The sequence below is a fragment of the Oreochromis aureus genome, linkage group 14 (genome assembly GCF_013358895.1).
Source record: "Oreochromis aureus strain Israel breed Guangdong linkage group 14, ZZ_aureus, whole genome shotgun sequence".
NCBI classification, from domain to species: domain Eukaryota; kingdom Metazoa; phylum Chordata; class Actinopteri; order Cichliformes; family Cichlidae; genus Oreochromis; species Oreochromis aureus.
In genome coordinates, this window is record NC_052955.1 from 39,253,949 (window position 1) to 39,274,640 (window position 20,692).

At 40.7% G+C, this 20,692-nt stretch overlaps 1 protein-coding gene across 8 annotated transcripts in view; it reads left to right on the forward strand.

Moving 5' to 3' along the window:
* Positions 1-20,692, forward strand: part of bcas3 (BCAS3 microtubule associated cell migration factor) — a 316,950-nt gene that overhangs the window by 146,375 nt on the left and 149,883 nt on the right. The window contains exon 23 of one of the 8 annotated variants that reach the window (XM_039622795.1): positions 12,433-12,604. The exons of 6 other annotated variants lie outside the window; for them this stretch is intronic. In XM_039622795.1, the coding sequence (XP_039478729.1) occupies positions 12,433-12,452 (20 nt within the window). In that variant the 3' untranslated portion in view covers positions 12,453-12,604. Of the gene's footprint in view, positions 1-7,046; positions 7,076-12,432; positions 12,605-20,692 lie in introns of those variants that run through there. One more of the 8 variants, XM_039622798.1, reaches the window with a different exon arrangement.

Here is a 20,692-nt window from a genome sequence, read left to right on the forward strand (position 1 = left end):
TTTTGTTATTTACATAATAATGCAAATAACCTAATAATGATCCTTATTGCTGTTTTAGAGGAGCGGTGCTTCAAAGGATAGTTACAGATTTCTGTCAGAATCTGCAGAAAATACAGTAAAAATAAAATGTTCACATTTCTCCAACGTGGTCTTCCTAACAGTTTCACCGGATGACAAGAAATCGTTCGCGATGTCCTATCGGGCGCTTCTCCGGCGCTGATAATTGGCGTCTGTCTTGTGTCAGTGACGTAAAAGACGGATTTAATGCGACTTGACCGTTCAAACAGCAGTCGCTTTCTAAAACATCGGCTATGTATCGGATTCAGTACCACATACGAAAGTGACCCAGATCGGATTTGAAAATATCGGATTTGTGCCGTTCACACTGTCATACCATGATCGGAGATGGGTCGCATAGGGTCAAAAAAATCGGATTTGATGCGCTTTCGCCTGCAGTGTGAACGTAGCCAAAGAAACACCCCAACTCAATGGATACAAAGAAACACAAAAATAATAATAAATAGTGTGAAAATATAAGGGACATAAAATCACCATTCTAATATCATCATATCCTCTTTTCAGCAAAAAGAAATAAAATCCTCCTCAACCCCATTTTTTTCTTACTTTTTGGGAAGTCTAAAAGCTTTATTTTACCTGAGAGACTGCCTCGGCTAATAGCTCGTAGTATGGCAAACTGCTGTAAGTGCACAACCACAGTAAAGGAAAGATGGAGTAAAAATGATGTATACAGTCTCCAGTTTTCAGCGTACACTTGGGCAAAACGCAGAACTGTCAGGTGAAACTGGAGCACCCGCATAAAGACCCACATTGGCATAGGGAGAAGATTTAAATACCACAGCAGACCAATACCTCGTTGTTCCTAGTCGCTGCCACAGACCCTTTCACTTATTCATTCCATTGACCCTGTCTCAACTAGGGGCGGGCGATATATTGAATGTACTCGATGCATTGCAAGTTTTTCAAAAATGGTTTTATCATAACCATCGAGTGTAAGTTGTCATATTAAGCTGTCTGCACGTAATTTACTCTGAGTTTTTATTTCTCCCACATGCTGCAAATGCATCATTAATCCCCCCTCCCATCCGGAAAACTTTCTACCTGGCGCACTGCACTGAGCATGCGTGTTTATATGCTACCAGATAGGGAAAAATATGGCAACAGCGGGAGTTTCAGACGAGCGAGGGAATGAGACGCAAACAAAACATGCTGTAAAACTATTGCTGCTAAAGGTAGCACTACCAGGAATTTATTCCACCAGCTGAAAAGTCATTTACGGCAAAATTAACAATGTTTACATTTTTTATGCTTGTTTCTGTTATTTAGAAAATAGCCCAAAAATATTGCGATGTTAGATTTTCCTCATATCACCCAGCCCTGGTTTCCACATATCAACTTCTAATACATCGCACTCGTTTTGAGGCTGATGGTAAACACCACCATTGGCTTTAATGTTGTGGCTGATGATGTCACAGAGCAAACCTGAGCTACATGAACACTTCTCGACGATGGAGAACCATAAACATGATAGATCATAATGCTAAGGAGTATTTAAATCAAAAATAACTTTATTATCTGCTGTAAATTTGCACTGGCCATGATGTGGATGGCCAACATTGACGGTGTGGAAGCCAAACAAGCTGTGGGTTAGAAAAGACTGATTAGCTGTACCTCAGCAAAGTGATTTAACTTATGTATTTAAAAAAAGGCAAACCTCAACTGGTTTGTGTATTCATCCATAGCATCGTCCACAAATAAATAGGGATGGTGGCAACTGTCTAATGCTAATGAGTAAATAAATTATGATTATCTCTGGTGGACTAGTATTGGATTACTAGCTAGGCTATTAGCGTCCTATTCAATGTGCCACTTATAAACTTTGCATGTGAAATGTGACATTATTCGCCATGCCCACACATACTCCCTGTGCAGAAAAGCATTAGCTCGGCCTGTTGTTGTGTCTGCTCACTTGGGCAATTTTAAACTCTGCAGTGCATGCAGGCACCGTTTGAAGTCCGGCTCATACACTGTGGCATTAAATTAGTGATAGCAGCAGTGAAGATATGCTGAAATAAATGTGCATATAACCAAACACACGTGCACACAAACAGAGCCATGCATGAAAACACAGCTCCCAGGTAACAGGGCTTACTATCCTAAATGAAACGCTTTTTTTTTTTTTTTTTTTCCTAACCTCCGTCAGTCATGTAACCCAGTGCTGACATAAGTTCCTGTTGTACTCACCCCCTCTTTCCCCTCCATCACATCACGGATAGTGAGTAATTAGAAGCAGATGGAGCTGAGCCTGTGTAGTCAGACTGTTATTTTAGCCCTCTATACAGCCACTTTTATGTTCTCTCAGGCTTTTATTCCATATTCAGACACTAATTCCTGAAGTTAACGTAGAGCAGCAGTCTTAATTTTTGAAAATATCCCAGTGATCACTACAAGCTCTTATTTTCAAAAAGCAGCGTAAGAGATATTAGAGGAGGTGCAATATGTAGTGACTGCTTTAAGAAAAGGAATTACCTCATGGGAACTAGTAAGAATCATATTCATTAAGTCAGTGCTCTTGCGCCGGCCTCCATCCCACTTTGACATCAAAGGGCCTAAAAACCACTGACACAGGATCAGATTTTCCTCATTTCCTTCAGCAGTAAGATTAAGATCAAAGGAGTTTTTAATCTGATTCCAGGTCAGTACTTAATAACAACTTGTACTTTACCTTGACAGTTGCTTCTTCTGCAGCAGTATATTTGCTAATACAGTGTCCGTGTCTTTGCTTTAAAGTAGCTACCTTGGGGGGTTCTGCTTGATCTGCATTATTTGGTGGTGAAGGGAGGGGGGCAGTTATTAAGCGTGCTCAAAAGCTGACTTTATTTTCTCAGCTGCACAGCTGCTAATGCCATAGATAATTGTTTGGTGTGTAATTTGGACCTTTCTTGGTCCTTGCTAGTGCGCTAATTTGATTGCTATGTAACGTAAATCATGAGATACATATTGTATTGTAAAAAAAATGTAACACCCTGCTGCTGAAGATGTTAATTCAACTTTTGTGTCATCTTAGAAGTTATAGTTTGTGTTGCTGTTGGCTTTGACCACTATTGTTAACTGTTTTTCCAGTATTTGCCTCTGCTGTACGTTGGCACCTACCGCTTCTCTGTATTTGATCTCAGCTCCTGCTGCTTCTTACGGCACTACGTTGTTGCTTGGAACCCCTTTTTTGATTGTTCCTTCCACACAGGCTCAATCACATGCCTCCACTGGCGTGCAATGTCTTCCTATCCTGTTCAAAATATTTAGTGAACAGCATCTTAGTCACGTTTCTTTTTCCAATAAGTGGGATGTGAAGTGGAGCCCGGCTCCCAGATAATGACACATATTGTGGTGACATTAATGCCGGATCAAAGGGCCGGCTGCTTCGTGACATTCCAGCTGGGGTAAACAAACACAGACTGGCCTATTACCAAGTGAGCTGAGCGAGGGATGACTACCTCCACCACCCCTTCGATGCCCAGCAAGCCACCCACACATCAGGAAAGGTAAAAGGGTAACGACAGGAAAACAAACCAGCCTCATTTAGTTTGTGTGCATTTTCCAGTGTCCACGGTGCTTTTGCATTTCCACTCTGGGTTACAGTACTTCCAGCTCATCTCCTTTTACAAGACGAAGCCATTACATAATTACCCACTGTCAATTAGATCACATCCTGTGCCAGGCTGCCGGCTGAAGCCAATGTTAATTAATCATCGGTCCCCAGAGGTAGCTCCCCCTTGCTGATGTCGTAGTTGTAGCGACTTTGGTTGGCCAGAATGACAGTAAAGGCCCGTCTGTCACCGCTGAAGACAGAGAGGGAATTCCACACATGGTCCTCGACATAAGTGATGGCTGACCAGGGTATTTAAGTATGCCTTTATCTTAGTTTTCAGGTCGATGTGTTTTGTTGTTGTTTTTTGTGTGTGTTTATATGTCCTTGTTTTGGAGTAGTTCATCTGGCATGGTGGATACATCAGACCAGATCAGTTAAAGCATGATGCAAAGTCAGAATGCAGCGGTCCCTCGTTTATCACAGGAGTTACGTTCCAAAAATAACCAGCGATAGGTGAAATCCGCGAAGTAGCCAACTTTATTTTTTACAATTATTATAGATGTTTTAAGGCTGTAAAACCCCTCACTACATAATTTATACACTTTTCTCAGACAGGCATGAACATTGTCACACTTTTCTCTCTTGTTTAAACTCTCTCAAAGTTCAAACCTCCGTAGAAAAAGAAGTCCAGTATTATAGACTGAAACCAAAGCTCAAACCCTGTTTTCAGGTCCAGAACATGAGAATAGAGCCGCTGCCAGAGAATTCAACATTAATGAATCAATGGTACGGAAGTAGAGGAAGCAGGAAGAACGAGTTGAGTAAAGTTTGACTTATCTGACTGTTTTGTTTCGCTTAATGCGCCTTATAATCCGAAAATACGGTAACTTCTACCGTCCTTTAGCATGTCCAGAAGTCCAACGTTTTGTGCGATGGTTAGCATCTTCCTCTACCTTTTGGGAGCTACCGCAGGAGCAAAACGTTTCGTGGACATTGTTGTGTTTGTTGGGGAGAAAAGTTACAAACATACAGTACAGCACAGAGTCACACTGCTAGGATCGAAGATTTACACATTCTGTACTGTACAGGAGACACGGCACGAGATTGATTGACAGTGGTCTACAACCAATCAGGACGCAGAACACGATGCGCTGTAAAACAAAACATGCAAAATTGCACAAAAAAAATCAGCGAAACAGCGAGGCCGCGAAAGGTGAACCGCGTTATAGCGAGGGACCACTGTACATAATCTCATACACATTTTTCTTCACTTTTATATAGTGTGTATTTTTTGAATGGTTTGGTAATGCAGTAGACAGCTTCTCAGGCTTCAGGAGAGCGGTAAATTTCAGTGAGTAGTTCTGTCTTCGATTCCCATGTCTGCTTGTTATAATACACCCACCATGAGTGTTTTTGCAAGCATTTGTGTCCAAGTGATGGAGTATCACGTTTTTGCAAAATACTCACCGTCTATACTTACTTTCTATACTGTTATAGAAAGGTGGTTTTTAAGTAAATACATCCACGTGGGGCCAAACATTTGTCGGGCTCTTATTTAGAAGCATGAGGTGATTGGAGTTCCCTGTAAGTAAATAAAACCTCAGTGCCATGGTAACCTGTAGGTCTGTATGTCCGCTTATGTGTCTACACGCTCTGCAGACGTGGTGCTGTGTGTAGTTTTGATTAATCTTTTGCACTGTGTGTGTGTGTGTGTGTGTGTGCGCTGTCATAATCTTCCAATACCATGATCAAAGCAGGTAGGCCTGTGGTAACATACGTGCACACACACACACAAACAAACACACACTCACGGGACAGACAAACATTCCTGTAAACGGTTGTTACATGCCAGAGTCAAATTAGTCCATGGGCTTTTTAAGTGGCACAAAAGGTTCAAATTAGAGACGGGACTTTGAAGCCATACAGTTTGCAGGGATAGTCTGTAGCCTCTCATGGTTTAGGCCTCCATATCATTCCCTCAGAAAAGAACATGTTCACATCAAAGGTTAACTGGGGCATGTGTACTGTAACTTGTCACCAGCATATCCTTGATTTCCAAACAGCAGGGAATTGGGACAGAATGGTATGTGGGCCGAGAAGAGGCACAGTGTGTAATTACATCGGGATCTGTGGGTCGCTCTCCAGCCTTCTGACTGCATATTAGAGATGGAGTTTGGTAATTTGATAAAAACACATAGATTATTGTAGATCATGTTCATATAGTAGGGGATCACCTAGGGAATATCCATATAATGGTGCATGATAAGATTCAGGAGTGCTGTATTAGTCACTCAGCCAGCAGTAGCAGCAGACTCGGAGAGCCAGATCAGACGTTCTCAGTGGAGTTCTACCACATCTCAAACCATCGAGTTAGGCCTCAGACCACAGTGACGTTATATAATTAGATTTTTGAATAAGGTTCCTTAGACAATAAAGTATCAGAAAATAGTGAATATGTATTTTACAGTTTTGCTGAACCCAGGTTGATGTCTTCAAATTTACCAGCACTACAGTCATGTGATTGATACGTGATGATCCAGTACAGCAGAAAGCAAAAATAGATTCCGCAGTCATGCATACATATTATCAGTTTGGTACAAGCACAGTGCAAGTTGTGTGGCTGTTGCTCAGGTAGAGCAGGTCACCTAACCGGAAGGTTGGTGGTTCAATCCCAGTCTGCATGCCAGGTATCCATGGGCAAGGTACTAATCCCATGTGTGATTGTTAAATAGGAAGCAGTTAGAAACAATGTAGAAGAAAATGCTTGTGCAAATGGGTGAATGTACAAGTTGTGTAAAGCGCTTTGAGCAGTCAGAAAAGCGCTATATAAGAACCAAGAGGGAACACTAGGCACCACACTGTTTACTACACTAATATGATTTTTTTATTCTTTCATTTGCTAATCATAAGATTTGTGCCATTTTTAAGCATTTAAAGAAGGCAAACAGGAAACAAGAATGAACAAAAATTGCCATTAGCATAAATTTCTGTACATGTGATGAACAGTAGTGTGTAAATGCAACATACATTTGTCAGACTTTAGCAGTTGTAGATGTCAGTCTGGGCCTCTGTTTTCTTCTTGGTGTCTCTTTCTTTGCTTGGCAGCATATGGAGCCTTTGGGTGCTGCACAGAGCCACAGGCAGTCTACTGCTGCTGCATCTAATAGCATGGCACTTAACATTAGCTATGCTTCATTGTTCAGTAGGTTAAGAGAGCACAGGAGAATAGAGGGGGGTCATATATTGTTCATGTGTATCTGTGGAATTTATCTCCATAAAAAAGTTTTCTTCCCCCGATAAATGCACGAGCATAAAGGTTGTGTAAATGAGACGCAGGTGGACTTTTTCCCATGCGTTTGCATTAGTATCGGCAAAGAGACCCAGGAGTGATCAGAAACACTTGTTCCTCCTCCGGTTGTTACTTTTTTGTTTCCTCCAGTTATGGTATGGTGATGTCAACAAACAGTAGCACAAAGTACTGGAGAACTATTCAGCGGGACCAGAGCCAGACCGACATCGATGATGACATCTGAGAAAGTTGAGTGGATTTATTTTCCGCTTCTTCTTCAGTCAGATTTCAGTGGGCTATGAGGTCAGCTAATATAGTGTAATTATTAAAAGCTTGAAAATGAGCGTTAATGGTTTGAGTCATGTGAGGATCTCCGCCCCACATACACTGTACAGCATTTTCTCCACATGTTTTTCCTGTGTGTATTTGTGTGTCTGTGACACAGCGTTACCTCTAACTTTACCTTTCCTGACACTTGTGTGGCTCATCAGCAGCTATGTGAAGTGACAGGCCACATCCTGGGGCAGCTGGCAGGAGCTGGCACACCGCAAAAGAGCAGCACAACTCCATGAAAACACACACACACACACACACACACACACACACACACACACACACACACACACACACTTCAGGCCATTCCCCAGTCTTCTAATTCCTAAACGCATTTGCTCCAGTTCCTGCTGAGGCACTGCAGGGTAGACTGTTGGTGTGTAGAGGAGGGGCAGAATGCGTGGACCAGCTCTTCACACACTATTACCCCTAAAAACACACACACAAGGTTATCTACCTCCTTCGACATAGGCACTGTTACAGCTGACGGAGCTGAAGGGATTGGGCTGAAACAGGCTGATAGTGCCCAGTGCTGCTAAGACAACTCCACTGACACAGAGCCCTCTGCCCACTAACAGCACCAACAACATGTGGAATGTTTAAAGTGGCAATAAGCTGGCATTGGATCTAATAAAGTTTGATTCCCTCCCTTAAAGATGGTATTTTCTCAGGTTTTCTAAACGTCATTGTTATTCAGGTTTGGGAGAGAATCTCTTAGAAATGATGATTAGTTCCAAAAGTCTAATAATTGTGAAATATGGTTTGTTTTGTGTTGAACTGTAGAAATGTTATTTGTGTAATAGGTTTTGGTTACACAGGTCACTACACCTTTTTTAGTGATGTATCATGAGACTGGAAGAACAGGTTAAAATCTCTAATTGATTCCAATTAAGTAAGAATAAATAGTTCCTGATAACACACGTCCGAATGACTTAAAGACAGAAAAATGTTTGCAGTCTCACCAAAACTTAATCACTGTCCTCACACACAAATAGGCCCTTTCTGTTGTGTCCTACTGTGTTTGTCTTAATAACCTTGTAGTAACTCTAAAAGTTGCCGTCAAATATCACACTGAATTTGCCAAAATTTGCCAAAATTAGTAGCAACCCCCCCCCTGCCCTCAGCTTGGCCCTGTGGGACTTTGAGAGGAAGGACTAAAGATGAAAGTACCCCGGGATCTTAGCAAAATCAAAAACAAATCTCTGGGAGCGTCAGGGTTAATCCCTTTGGCCGTCAAGGACTTTGAAGTCCTTGACCATACAGTTAATTGTGAGAGTAGGGATTAGAGAAAGGTGGTAACAATTTAACCCGGGCAATGAGTGATCTGAAGGCCTCTGCTCAGGCCTATCAGGTGTTTGCAGATGTGTGTGCCTCAGGAAAAGTGACAGCAGATTTCTTGAGATGAGAGGAATGTTTAACTGACCTATAATACTTTGTTTGCTCAAGCTTGCATCACATTGTAATTAGCTGGGAGGGGGAAGAGAAACGAGCTGATTGGACAGCTGGTACACTTAACTGTTACTATTTTGGATGTTGTACTGGCCCAGTTCAGTGGTACTTCACTGTTGGTCTCTCCAAAAAGTAATTGTTGGAGTTTCTCTGTATTATTTAGGGCCTTTACTTTACAATAGAAAGTGCCTTGAGGTGACTGTTGTAATTTGGCGCATTTTACATTTTCAAGGACATTTTAATTGTGACTGGACTTTGTTCAATACATTCAATACATGAGAAAACTGCTTTTTTATTTGGGGCCCATAATAAAACCAGAAAGATACTAGTGCCCGAGGGCCTTCTAGCTAATCATTGTCATTACACTTTGGTGCTATCCCAAAGTTCTTTATTGTCATTTGCAGAGAGGATTTGTGTGTTTTGAGTGGCTCTGTTATTAGTTCAACACTAAAAAGACATAAAGAACTAATCAAGCTCAACTCGTCTCAGACACATTTTGATGCAGAAGAGACATTTCCAGCAAGTGTTAGAAAAAAGATTGCAAGTATGCTTACAGTTACATGGGTATTGCTGTTTGCTGTCCATCTTTCATTTGAAGCATTTCCCCCCCAGTGTTGTTTTTTTTGGCAGTGATTTTGTTGAGATTTGCTGGTACTGATCACATCTGTCATCTCTGCTTTCTCCTGATTCTCTTCAGGTGAAATATGGAGAATCTGACTCAAAGCTGAGTTTGCATTTACATGAGACTCGAACCTGTTTACTCAATCTTTTCACCAGTCTGCAAGGACTGCAGGCTGCTTTTCTACCACCTCAGCAGAGCATGCCAAAGTAGCTCAGTTTTTTGTGTTCATCAGAATTTGTCTTGTCATCTGTACGTCTTTGGTACATTTTAAGGACGTGTCTTATTCTTTCTGGGCATCTTTAGCATTTCTTTGTCTGTTTCTTCTTATAAAGATGCTGGTATTTCGATTTTCCTTTCTCAAGTTCAGCTATGGTGCTGCTGTTCATTCATGTTGGTTTTTCTACAATAACAGTAGAAGTGTTTGTAAAGATTTCTTTTGGTACTTTACTTTCAACCTGGTGCAAAAACACATTTACGTGCACAAAACCCAATTCTTCACTCGATTCTACAAAACGTCAAAGACAGCACAGTTCAGTGGGTATAAAATTGTGTTTTTGAGTTTACAAGGTGATTTCCGAAGCACTATTAGCCAAAAACTTGGCATGTCTTATATCTCATGCCACATTTCTGTGCAGTGTGTCCTTAAAAAAATTTGGGAAAATGGAGAAGTACAGACAAAAGATGAAGTAGCACGCTTAAAAGAATATCTACAGCAGATGAACTGTATCAAAAAGTTTTGTGTCAAAAACGTTATTAAGAAATATCTGACAAATCCACCAAAGTTAATCGAATGAACTGTGCAGCGATGAATCCAAATTTGAAACCTTTGGTTCAAACAATCAGCAATATGTAGACAGCTGGTCAGGACAAAGGTACAACAGTGAGTGTCTGTCGTGTTTTGCAGATGCATTTCAGCCAGCAATGTTGGCGATGTTGTTGAAACTGATGGAATTATGAACGCAGAGCAGTACACTCTCCCAGGACTGACAGAAGTCCTTCCAAAGAGAAATCAGGGAGAAAATGTTGAGATATTCCAAATTACACAAGAACCAGACTGAAAGTCACAGGTCTTATATACCGTCAAGTGTCTACAGCTATCAGTGGAAGCTGTGCAGAACAAGAAGAGTTCTGGAAGTCTAGAGAATTATTCCTAAAGATGACAAAGTAAATGGACTGATTCCTAGCACTTTTCTACTCTAACTGACCAGTCAATGTGGGGTTGGTATCTTGCCCAAGGATCTTTGGCATGCAGACTGGAATCAAACCACCAACTTCCAGTTAGTAGGTGACCTCCTGAGCCACAGCCACCTCAAACATAGTTCAGGCTGTGTTGAAGAGTAAAGGTGCTCACATAGAGCTGGGCGATAGAACGATAACGATATGTACTGCAAAATAACTTTTTCTCGATAGAAAAATGAAACTATTGCGATAGACCTCATCTCTCTCTCTTCCTCTCTTAAAAAAATGAAATCACAGCCGCAGCGTCACGTCACGTGACTTGTTACGTACAGCACAAGTGCCAAGCCGCACATGTGTATTTGTTTAGGAAGCAGCCAGCCGGTGTGCCGGCCGGGTAATGGAGGAAATGAGTGTGCCGACCAGAGAAAAATCAACCGAGAGCTTGGGTGACCAGGTTACCGAAGACAACACAGATGACGGTTCCAGTGCCGGAGAGATTGTCGAAAGGAAGGGCCAGAGAAGTTCCGTAGTGTGAAGGTATTTCGGCTATTTGAAGTCAGAGTAAAAAAACAAAACAAAAAACAGAGTAGCGTGCACTGTAAACTGTGCCGAAAGCATATGTTCCCACAAAGTCTGGAAATACAACAAACCTTTTTTATCACCTGAAGCAGTGCCACCCACTAGAGCACGCTCAATCTCTGACTGAAAGCGCTAATTCGTCATCGAAAACAACCAGGAGAATCCCTGCGAAGCAGCAACAGTCAATTGAGTCGACTTTCTCCAGCGTCTTACCATATGACAAAAAAGCTAAGAGACATAGCGACATAACGAATGCCATAGCCTACTCAGTAGAACAGAATGTCCTGTTAGCATCTTTATTTTAAAACTGTTTGAAAAGCTAAGCTATACAACAAGGAGAGATTGAGAATTTCCTTTTAGTTCTCAGTTTATTTGATATTGACAAAAGTTAGTCAATTTTGTCTGTTCTTCTGTAAAACAAACTAAGATTTATTTTTAGAATTAATATTTTCTTTCTAAGTGGAATTGACAATTTAGTGGTCTGTTTTGTTTGTTCTATTTTGAAACTTAAACGCTTTAGCGGCTGCCTTTTGTGTAGTTTGCAGTATTTGCCTTTATTTATCTGAAACTGAAGTCTCATGTTCCTTAAGTACATCTACCCTGTTGAACTTATTATGGGAAATAAATATTTAAATCAAAACAAGCTGCAGATTATTTCACATTTTACTTGTGAGCAACGGCACATTTAAATCTTACAAATGTAGTTATTTGGCTTATATCGTGATATATATCGTTATCGCCTGAAATGAGAAAAACATATCGTGATATGAAAAAATCTTATATCGCCCAGCTCTACAGCTCTACAGCTCTACTGTATTTCCATGTATCAATAAAACACTGTACCTATTTCCAGTTTTCCTGACGAATAAAGAAATGAAACTTGACTCATGACTTTTGCACAGTACTGTAAAATGAGCAAAAATGTCTGAGTTGAGCACGTTCACCCATACACTAACAGAAACTTCAATGTATCAATGTGTTTGTTGATATGGGAAATTTAAATATGTTCAATATTACCAAATGTTTCAATACCAGAAAACATTTCTGCAGCTTTCAGTGTCAACATTTATAAATGTGCCTTATTTTATTTTTTAAAAAATAGGTAGAGATAGAAAAAATGTAGTATGACTGACCACCACACATACAGACACACACACACACACACACACACACACACACACACACACCTAATACGGTCACATTGCACTCTTTAATGGCTATTAAACACTATAACAGTGATTAGAGTGCACAGTAGTTCCTGCTGCCTTCACACAGGCTGTGACAGCCCTTTGTAGGTGGTAGTGACAGCTGTGTCCTGTGTCAGTGCCTTTGTGTTTAGGCTTTAACGGAAGTGAGACTTTGTTTTGTTTGAAGGGGCAGAGTCTCAAGTTTGACTGGCAGACGGTGTAGATGGCAGCGCATGACCCAGCCCCCTGGCGAGATGGAGAATAGGTGTGTTTTTCTTAAAACAGTCTGGTTAGAGCTATAGCGAGGCATGGATGTGGGACCATTACTAATAATTATGACAAACATTATATGATATATATAGTTGTTTGTCACTGTCAGAAACTTTCAGTATGACAGATGGGTTGCAGTTACTGATTTCCTTCACAAACATCCAAACAAGCTAATTCAAACCAGCAGAACACTGGAATGAATACAAACACGATGTCCAGTTTTTGTTAACACGAGAATTGTTAATTCAACACTCTGCTCATTTCTCAGGCTCTGTGGCTTTATTATAAAATATTTTTAGTGTATTATATATTATTGTATCTATGATGATATACATTAGGAGGCCTAAATAAATTGTTTTATTAACACAAATTAAATTAAGAAATTTATATTTGAATGCATGACTGTATACTGATTAGCCAAAACATTAAAACCACATGGCAGATATTGTGCAAGCCTCTTTGTGTGACCCATACGGCTCAGAAAAGGCTCGATGCTTGAGTCCTGCATTTGCAGTTTATGGCCTTCACTTTTTGATTGGACTGTAATCTGGGATGTTTGGAAGCCAGGTCAGTGCTTTGTTTCCTTTGTTGGGTTTCTCAGACCAGAGCAGTTTTCAACCACTTGCAGGCTGCATTGTCTTGCTAATGGAGTCAACTGCGATTGGGTAGTTACAAGGCAGTTTGCAGGATGTTCAGGTGAAATCCCAGCAAATCACTTTATTGTATCAAAATGATCATTGGGCTGTGTTCACACCTGAGCACCTCGTTCATTTTCTCCCTTAGTGTGGTTTGTTTTTGCACATGTGACCTCGGTAATCACACTCAGGTGCAGACCAAAACAACCGCACCAAGACCCGACCTCGGTGCGATTCCAGAGCAGTTTGTTTCTGGTGTGAATACGATTCAGTCTCAATCCAAACCAACTACCAGGTGTTGGATGTACGTTTGAGCTAAAAAATGTCCTATAGCCATGTATGCTTTGTACCCTGGAACATGGCAGGGTACTATAGATGTGCAAAGGTCTGTACAGGCTAGCAACTAGCTGTGAAATTAATGTAAATTCTCCAATAGTCCACAATGCTGCTTTTGTTGCCCCTCCCCCAAACACATCTGGGCAATGAGCAGACTGAGCATTCTTACGTTATAGCCAATTATACGGCAGATCGCCACAACATGGTGTGTAGTGACACATTTGATTCACTCGGATTTTTCTCTGAGTAAAAAGAAACTAAATCACAGAGAAAAGCTGTGATCAGCTGATTCAGACCCGCGTAAACAAACTGTAGGCGTGAAAACACCCCTCGTCATGTAATGCTAGATCAGTCATGGCTATTGTGCTTCACTAAGATGGATCTGGTTGAGCTTTCAGGACTAGATTGGATGTATAGATATGTGTAGATAGAGAGATTCATCACTTTGTCACTAATTTCTGCCTACACTGAAAAAATGCCTGTTGCGATTTTACTAACTGGCAGTTTGAAACCTCAAAATCTACAAAATAAAGCAAATACAGCAATAGTTGAGCTTATTTCAGCCCTAAAATGTTTCTGCCTATAACTGTGGTCCTCATATTTGAGCTTGACATTTCCCTGAAAAAAATCACTATCACTGTGCTTCAAGACTGAACAGCAAGTCTCAGAATTGTAACTGACATGAAGAGCTGAGAAGTTGTCACCTTCTGTCCATCTCTCCTCTGTTTGACTTGCAGGAGCCTGGCACCAGCTAACTGGTTATCATCCCCCACATAAGCTCTAGGTTAGACATATTAGATCTCTGTTTCCCACAAGAGCCCTGACCCTCTCATTTGGTGCCAGTGTAGCTGGATATCAGCACCACATGCTGCCTCTCTGGCACCACAGGGTCCATTTAGCTCAGGCTTTCTCTCCCCCTTCTCACCTTATAGCCACCCACCCAAAGTATCCCTACATTTCATTCACTTGTTATCTCCTCTGCTCACATCTCTCCTCCCCCTTTTCTGTTTTTCCCAATATTCACAAGAGTATCTCGTTTTCCTTCATAGCTTTTAAGGTAAGGCCTTCCAGATTTATTTTAAGTGTGTTATTCAAATTTAAGGCTGGTTCACTTCAGTTTAAGTGCAGTTCTGTCTCTTTCTCTGCCCTTCCTGATTCAATTATCTGTTATCTTTTTTTGTACACCACTGTTTTATTGCTTAGCTCTGTTTAATTGCTTACAAAGCAGCTTTTGGCAGATGTGTTTTATATTAGTGGAATCTTACATTCTCAATCCATATCACATTAAAAAGCTCCAGAAAAGGTAATGTTTTTTCTTGCTATCTTCTTCTATCTTCGTCTTTTTTAATTCCTTACTCCTTCTCTTCCCCTTCTCTCCGTCTATTACCATCCATTCTCTCTTAGTCTTGCTCTCTCTCCATCTCCCCCTCCTGTGTTCCCCAGTGGGGGTGTTGTTTGTAAAGCATTATAATTTATAACGGAGCAGAGTGGATTTAATTTCAGTGCGCGGGGGCTCGCCAGCAGGGCGCCAGCCTGCAATCAGGGGAATCAGCAGCTCACACAAGGCCTGTAAACACACACATACGCACACACACACAAACACACAGCAGACCCCCACATAAAGCCAGTCAGAATGGAAAGTATTATCAGTGGCCACAAACGGACAGTGTTTCTCGTCACCCAACTCCCAGGATGCTCTCTCCACAGCCCGGCACCTTCTCAGCTTCACTTTCAGCCCTGCTGCAGCTGCTCTTGCTCTCTCTTCCCCTCTCTGGTTCTTTGTAATTTCTCTGTCTGTGTCTGGCTTGCATTATCTGCATCTTCCTCCCCACCCCTTTCTCTCCCTCTCTTACTCATTGTCTCTTATTACCACTCATTACCTATTGTTGGGGGGTTGTAACAGGCTTTCTCATCATAGACTCTACTGCCTTCCAAAGACAACCAAGGTTCACCAGCAGGTCATATTCAAGTATTAGTCCCCCCCCCCCAAAAACAAAAAAAACAAAAAACAAAACACACACACTCTCTCTCTTCCTCTCTCCCTCTCTATCCCTCCACTTCTGCCCTGGGGGGGCGGGCTTTTTCTTTTTTCAAACTGCCCATTTGCCAGTTGCAATTTCCCCTTCATAACTCCTGCTTCCTTGGCAAACTGTGCCAGACAGTGGGATGATCCTTCCTCAGAGGAGGTCAGAGACCGAACAAGAGGTGTAGTAGGAGGAGACAATAATGTTTCTCACTAGCAGTCATATCACTTTGAAGAGGACACAAGTATTAACTGGATTTTGACCTTAATAGATAACAAGTCAGGTAAAAGTTGTACAAAAGTACTGTACTCCAAGAGCACTGCACTACTGTACTGTACAAAAGTACAGTACAGTAGTGCAGGACTTGTATTTGCAGTGGTTTGGTTTCAGACCCTCAAATTATGTGTATCGGTTTGCACAAAGGCACAGCACAGAAAAGTTCCTTATACTTCAGCCGTCTACTAAAAACCAGTGACTGTCAAACAGTTACCAAAAGTCGCCACAAGGGCACCACACTAAATTCTTCCTCAGACTTTATGACAAACTATACAAAATAGTTTCAAAGGTTTAAAGTTGACCAGATTTTGTAATTTTTTTAATTTCTAAAAAAGTGTACTTTTTGAGAGCTCCTGTAATTTATTGGCGAGCCGCGCTCTTTCAAATTTATATATTTTTTGGGGTTTTCCAACTCTGGTTTGTCCTTCGCTACGGTAGCAACCGACAGGTGAAATATTGAGAGCAAACCTGAACCTTTGACCCGTACAGTGAGGGAATCTTGTTACCGTTTCTTTACCGTCAAAATCCCAAATGTGGAAAAATCTTTTTGAAGAATTGTGTCCCGCCCCCCAAACAAAGAGAATAACATTTTTGCTCCATTATATATATATAAAAATATTGATATCCTCTTTTTATTTCTGCTTATGAATTCACGCAGAACATGTAGCATTTTGCTGATGCTACCCATCAGTAAAACTCACTTTATCTTGCTCGTATTAGTTTGCTGCATTGCTGCTGTGTTTTATCCTCTGGGATGCTAGTTTTAATCTGAGGTCTTAGCCAGTGTGTTGTTCTGTTCCTGCTGTTATATTAGGATGATTGGACATCTGCTGTGGGCGTGTTAAGCTGGAATCACTCATCCAGTCTCCAAGAGCACATGTATCTGACACAGCAGCATCATTGTTTCAGTGTGTGTATGCTGCAGACAGAGTGCGATGTACCACAATGACAGGGACACATAGACAGACCAGTTATGGCTGCAGCCTTTATATTAAACTGTACTGTGCAAAAATGTATGCTTTGGTGTGACTCTTCATTTCATATGTGGTCCACATGTGCATTGTTACTGTTCACTGGTGGGAGCTCAGCACCATCATTCACCATTTAGAATAATTCATTCCCTGCTTGTCCACTCTTCTTGGATTTGCTTGCCTTTATCTAACCCCAGCTAACGACTGCAAGAAATACTTTATGAACTCACAAGAATAACATACGAGCACAGCACAAACATGCTGCAAAAGATTTGCTGAACATTTCTGAACCACATGGGTTGGACAGGAAGCAGGTCATTTCTCGTTTCAGGGAACGCTCAAGAAGCAAAAGTTCAGAGGAAGGGCTCATCTCATAAACCTTTGGGGAAATCAGACCCCCACCTCATCCCATCCTGTACCCTCTTTCTTGGGAAAAGGACACTGGGTATTAGTTGTCGTATAGGTGGAGAAAATGAGGTTAAAGCCAAAATGCAGAGATGCCATGTGACACTCTAAATACACGCCATGATTCAACAGCTTGTATTGTTTTATATGTGACTCCATCAGTCTCTTCTTTTTTACAGTGTAAATCCAGTTCATCATTTGTTTACGCACAGATCTATTAATGGCAATGGGATAATTGTCTTGTTGCATGACCCAGTTTTGGCCCGGCTTCAGCTGTTCAGCTGGGTGATGCTAATTTCAGGTTCAAATGTTGTAGTGGTGGTTTCACTTTGGTTTGATTTGGCGCACTTTGTGTCTTCCTCGCTCCTCATTTGCCAACAGCCACACTGCTTCTTTGTGCTGCTGTGCACATGTGACACATGGATGAAATGGACAGCTTTTTATCAAGCATATTGGAAGAGCAAGCTGAGGATGCGCACAATCAGCCAATTCTGGTACTTTGTTTGGTTGATTATTAAGATGCCAATTTACAGTTATTACTTACTTTTTGTTTTAATGGTTTTAATGTTATGCTTGATTAATTTCTAACTTCTCAGAGTCCAGTGTGTTGGTTTAAATTTTAGTATAAGATGTTAAAACATTGAAACAATGAAATAAAAAATATGGCAAGACGTAACGTGTTCTCACAGTTATCTTTGGAATTGATTGGTGAGACTGGTGTTAACAAAAAGCATCACGGAAGAGGCAGAAAACTCAACCTTACTGAAGCATTTTAGGTGCTAGAGACAGAAGGAAGCTCAGCTTCAGCAAGAGATAAATGCTTCTAGATCAGACTCTGAGAAGTTCTCAAGAATGACCATAAGCAGACAACTGAACGAACAATGCTAAAAGGAGGAATAGCTGCTAAGAAGCCGCTGAGGTCTCAGATTGGCCAGAGAGCACAAACATTTGATTGTAGATGACTGAAAGAAGGTATTCTGGACTGATAAGTCAAGTTTTTCAAGGTTTTTCTTTAGACATTGGACAAGTGGAGGATACAAAGACGTGGCAGGCCTAAAAAGTATCTATGCAGATGAACAAAAACAGATGTCCTTAAGAAATAGCAAAAAATCCAGCAAAGACCTGACAGAGGACCCATCTGCTGTTTGCCGAAGCCTCGTCAGACATAATCTCAGTGGAATATCAAGAAGCCGTTTTTGAGGAGAAACTAAGATAGCTTTCATCCTGTTAATAAATTAAATCTTCATTTAAGCTGCATTTTTAATTCACTCTGGTTATTTAAGAGTGACAAATATGCAAAAAAAGAGAAAAAGGTAGGGAGTAAATATAATTTTGCACAACATTGTATGGGGGTAGTCAGGAAAGAGGTAAAACTGTGTCTACATCCATCTGCATCATGTTCAATTTGGAAATGCAAAAAACAAGGAATAGCTCATCCATCCATATTTTATTGCAAAATGGTCAGAAGGAACATGCTTCTGTTTGATTACCTTACTATACAATCTGCAATGATTCCTTGATGTGGGTACACACTTTGTTGATTCTGACAAACCTGAGTGTCACCGAGCAGATTATTGCTGCCAAAATCATTTCTCTGCAAATGGAAATAAACCTAATGACCTTGGTTGTCTTGCCAACTTTTAAAGACACCGAGTATATTTGTGTGTGTGTGTGTGTGCGTGTGCGTGCATCTCACTAATGGCTATAGAGTTATAGTTGTTTCATTTCAGTCAGAGTTATGAAGTGTTATGGAACCCTTTTAGGTTTTAACCTCCCTTGGCAGTAGTTAGGATCTATATTACAAAGGTTAGGAGGCTTTGCAGTTGCTCATTTTTGCTTTTTCTTTCTCTCTCACAGACGCGTGTACACACACTCACACATACTTGAATAAAGTTGCACTGGTCATGGCCTTTATACATGAGCTATCCTCAAATTTAATCAAAAGTCCTAATGGGTTGTGTGTGGGACGTTTCCCTCTGTGTGTGTGTGTGTGTGTGTGTGTGTGTGTGTGTGTGTGTGTGTGTGTGTGTGTGTGTGTGTGTGTGTGTGTGTGTGTGTGTGTGTGTGTGTGTGTGTGTGTGTGTGTGTGTGTGTGTGTGTGTGTGTGTGTGTGTGTGTGTGTGTGTGTGTGTGTGTGTGTGTCAGAGGAGGCCTCAGAGGCAGCAGCGGTTGATTGGAGGGCACATGTGTGATGTGGCTGAGAGATCAAACACACACTGTTGATAAATGTGAGAGCAGAGTGGGCAGTGCTCTTTTTCTTCAGCCCTGATCAGTGTTGGGCTGTTCTCTATTCATTACACAAACACACACATGCTGCTTTCACAGAGTGACAATAAGAGAGCGGTCAAGCACGTTTATATTTGAACATTTATCTACATTTGTGCTCCATGCTTATATTTGAGTGTTTGTGTCTATAGTTTGTGTGCTTGTAATGAGGTCAATCTCCTGCGTAGCGCTAAAACCTCACTGTGTCTTTATCTCTGTTACATGGCCAGAGGATTATTCTCATCACTCTCAACCCTCTGCCACTCGTCCTTCATCGCTATACTCACTGAAAATCTACTTTGTCTTTTTGTTGACAGTTAATGTATGTAGACTGTGCTAAACCTGCATTTGTGGCTGCAGGTCTGTCCAACTTACACACAGAGCCTTGCACAGACTTCTTGTTACCACTAAAGGTGTTCCATATCCCTTGAATCAAAGCACAAAGATGAAATAAAAGTATTTCATGCTTTTAGAATTGGTTGTGTTTTTCATTTTGTTGAAAAAAAAAATCGAAACCAGACTTGATCTGAAACATTGCTGAAGGTTCATATTTCACTGTCTATTTAAATCTCCTCCTGTGAGTAACTCGTGGGTCAATCTGTGTCACTAAATTTATATTAAGTTCAACAAAGGGCCTAAAATACATGTTGTGTATTCTGCAAAGTACAACTGGCTGCAATGAACATTATTTCATCAGTGTGTTTGTAAACTTCTCAGTTGTGCAATATATGTACATATTATACATGCTTTTTATTCATGTCTAATTTATTTGTATATATACATATATATATATATATATATATATGTATATATATGTATATGTATATATATATATGTATATATTGTTTATTTATTTACAATTTTACAAAAAAGCTGAAAAATCTGCTAGAGCGTTATTTTTGATGGAGAGGCTAAATTACAGCTATTTATTTGTTTTTATTTGTCGGATGTTATGCTTGACTTCTTAAAGAAGTTCAGTGTGCCGGCTCACATTTGTGTATAAAAACATCAGTTTGTTATTTGCCTAAGTTTTAAACGTGTGTGTGTGTGTGTGTGTGTGTGTGTGTGTGTGTATTAATCAGAGTTAGCTGACTCGATAAATCCTTCAATTCCTTTTTTAAAGTATTTCTCTCAATCGTTGATTCTCCTCCTGTATGTCCTGTATTTGCTGCAGAAATTCCTAAATACGACTGTAGAACTACATTTTTACATAAACTAAGCACCCTGTGTTTAACACCCGCTTAGTCTCCGTCCACCAATATTCA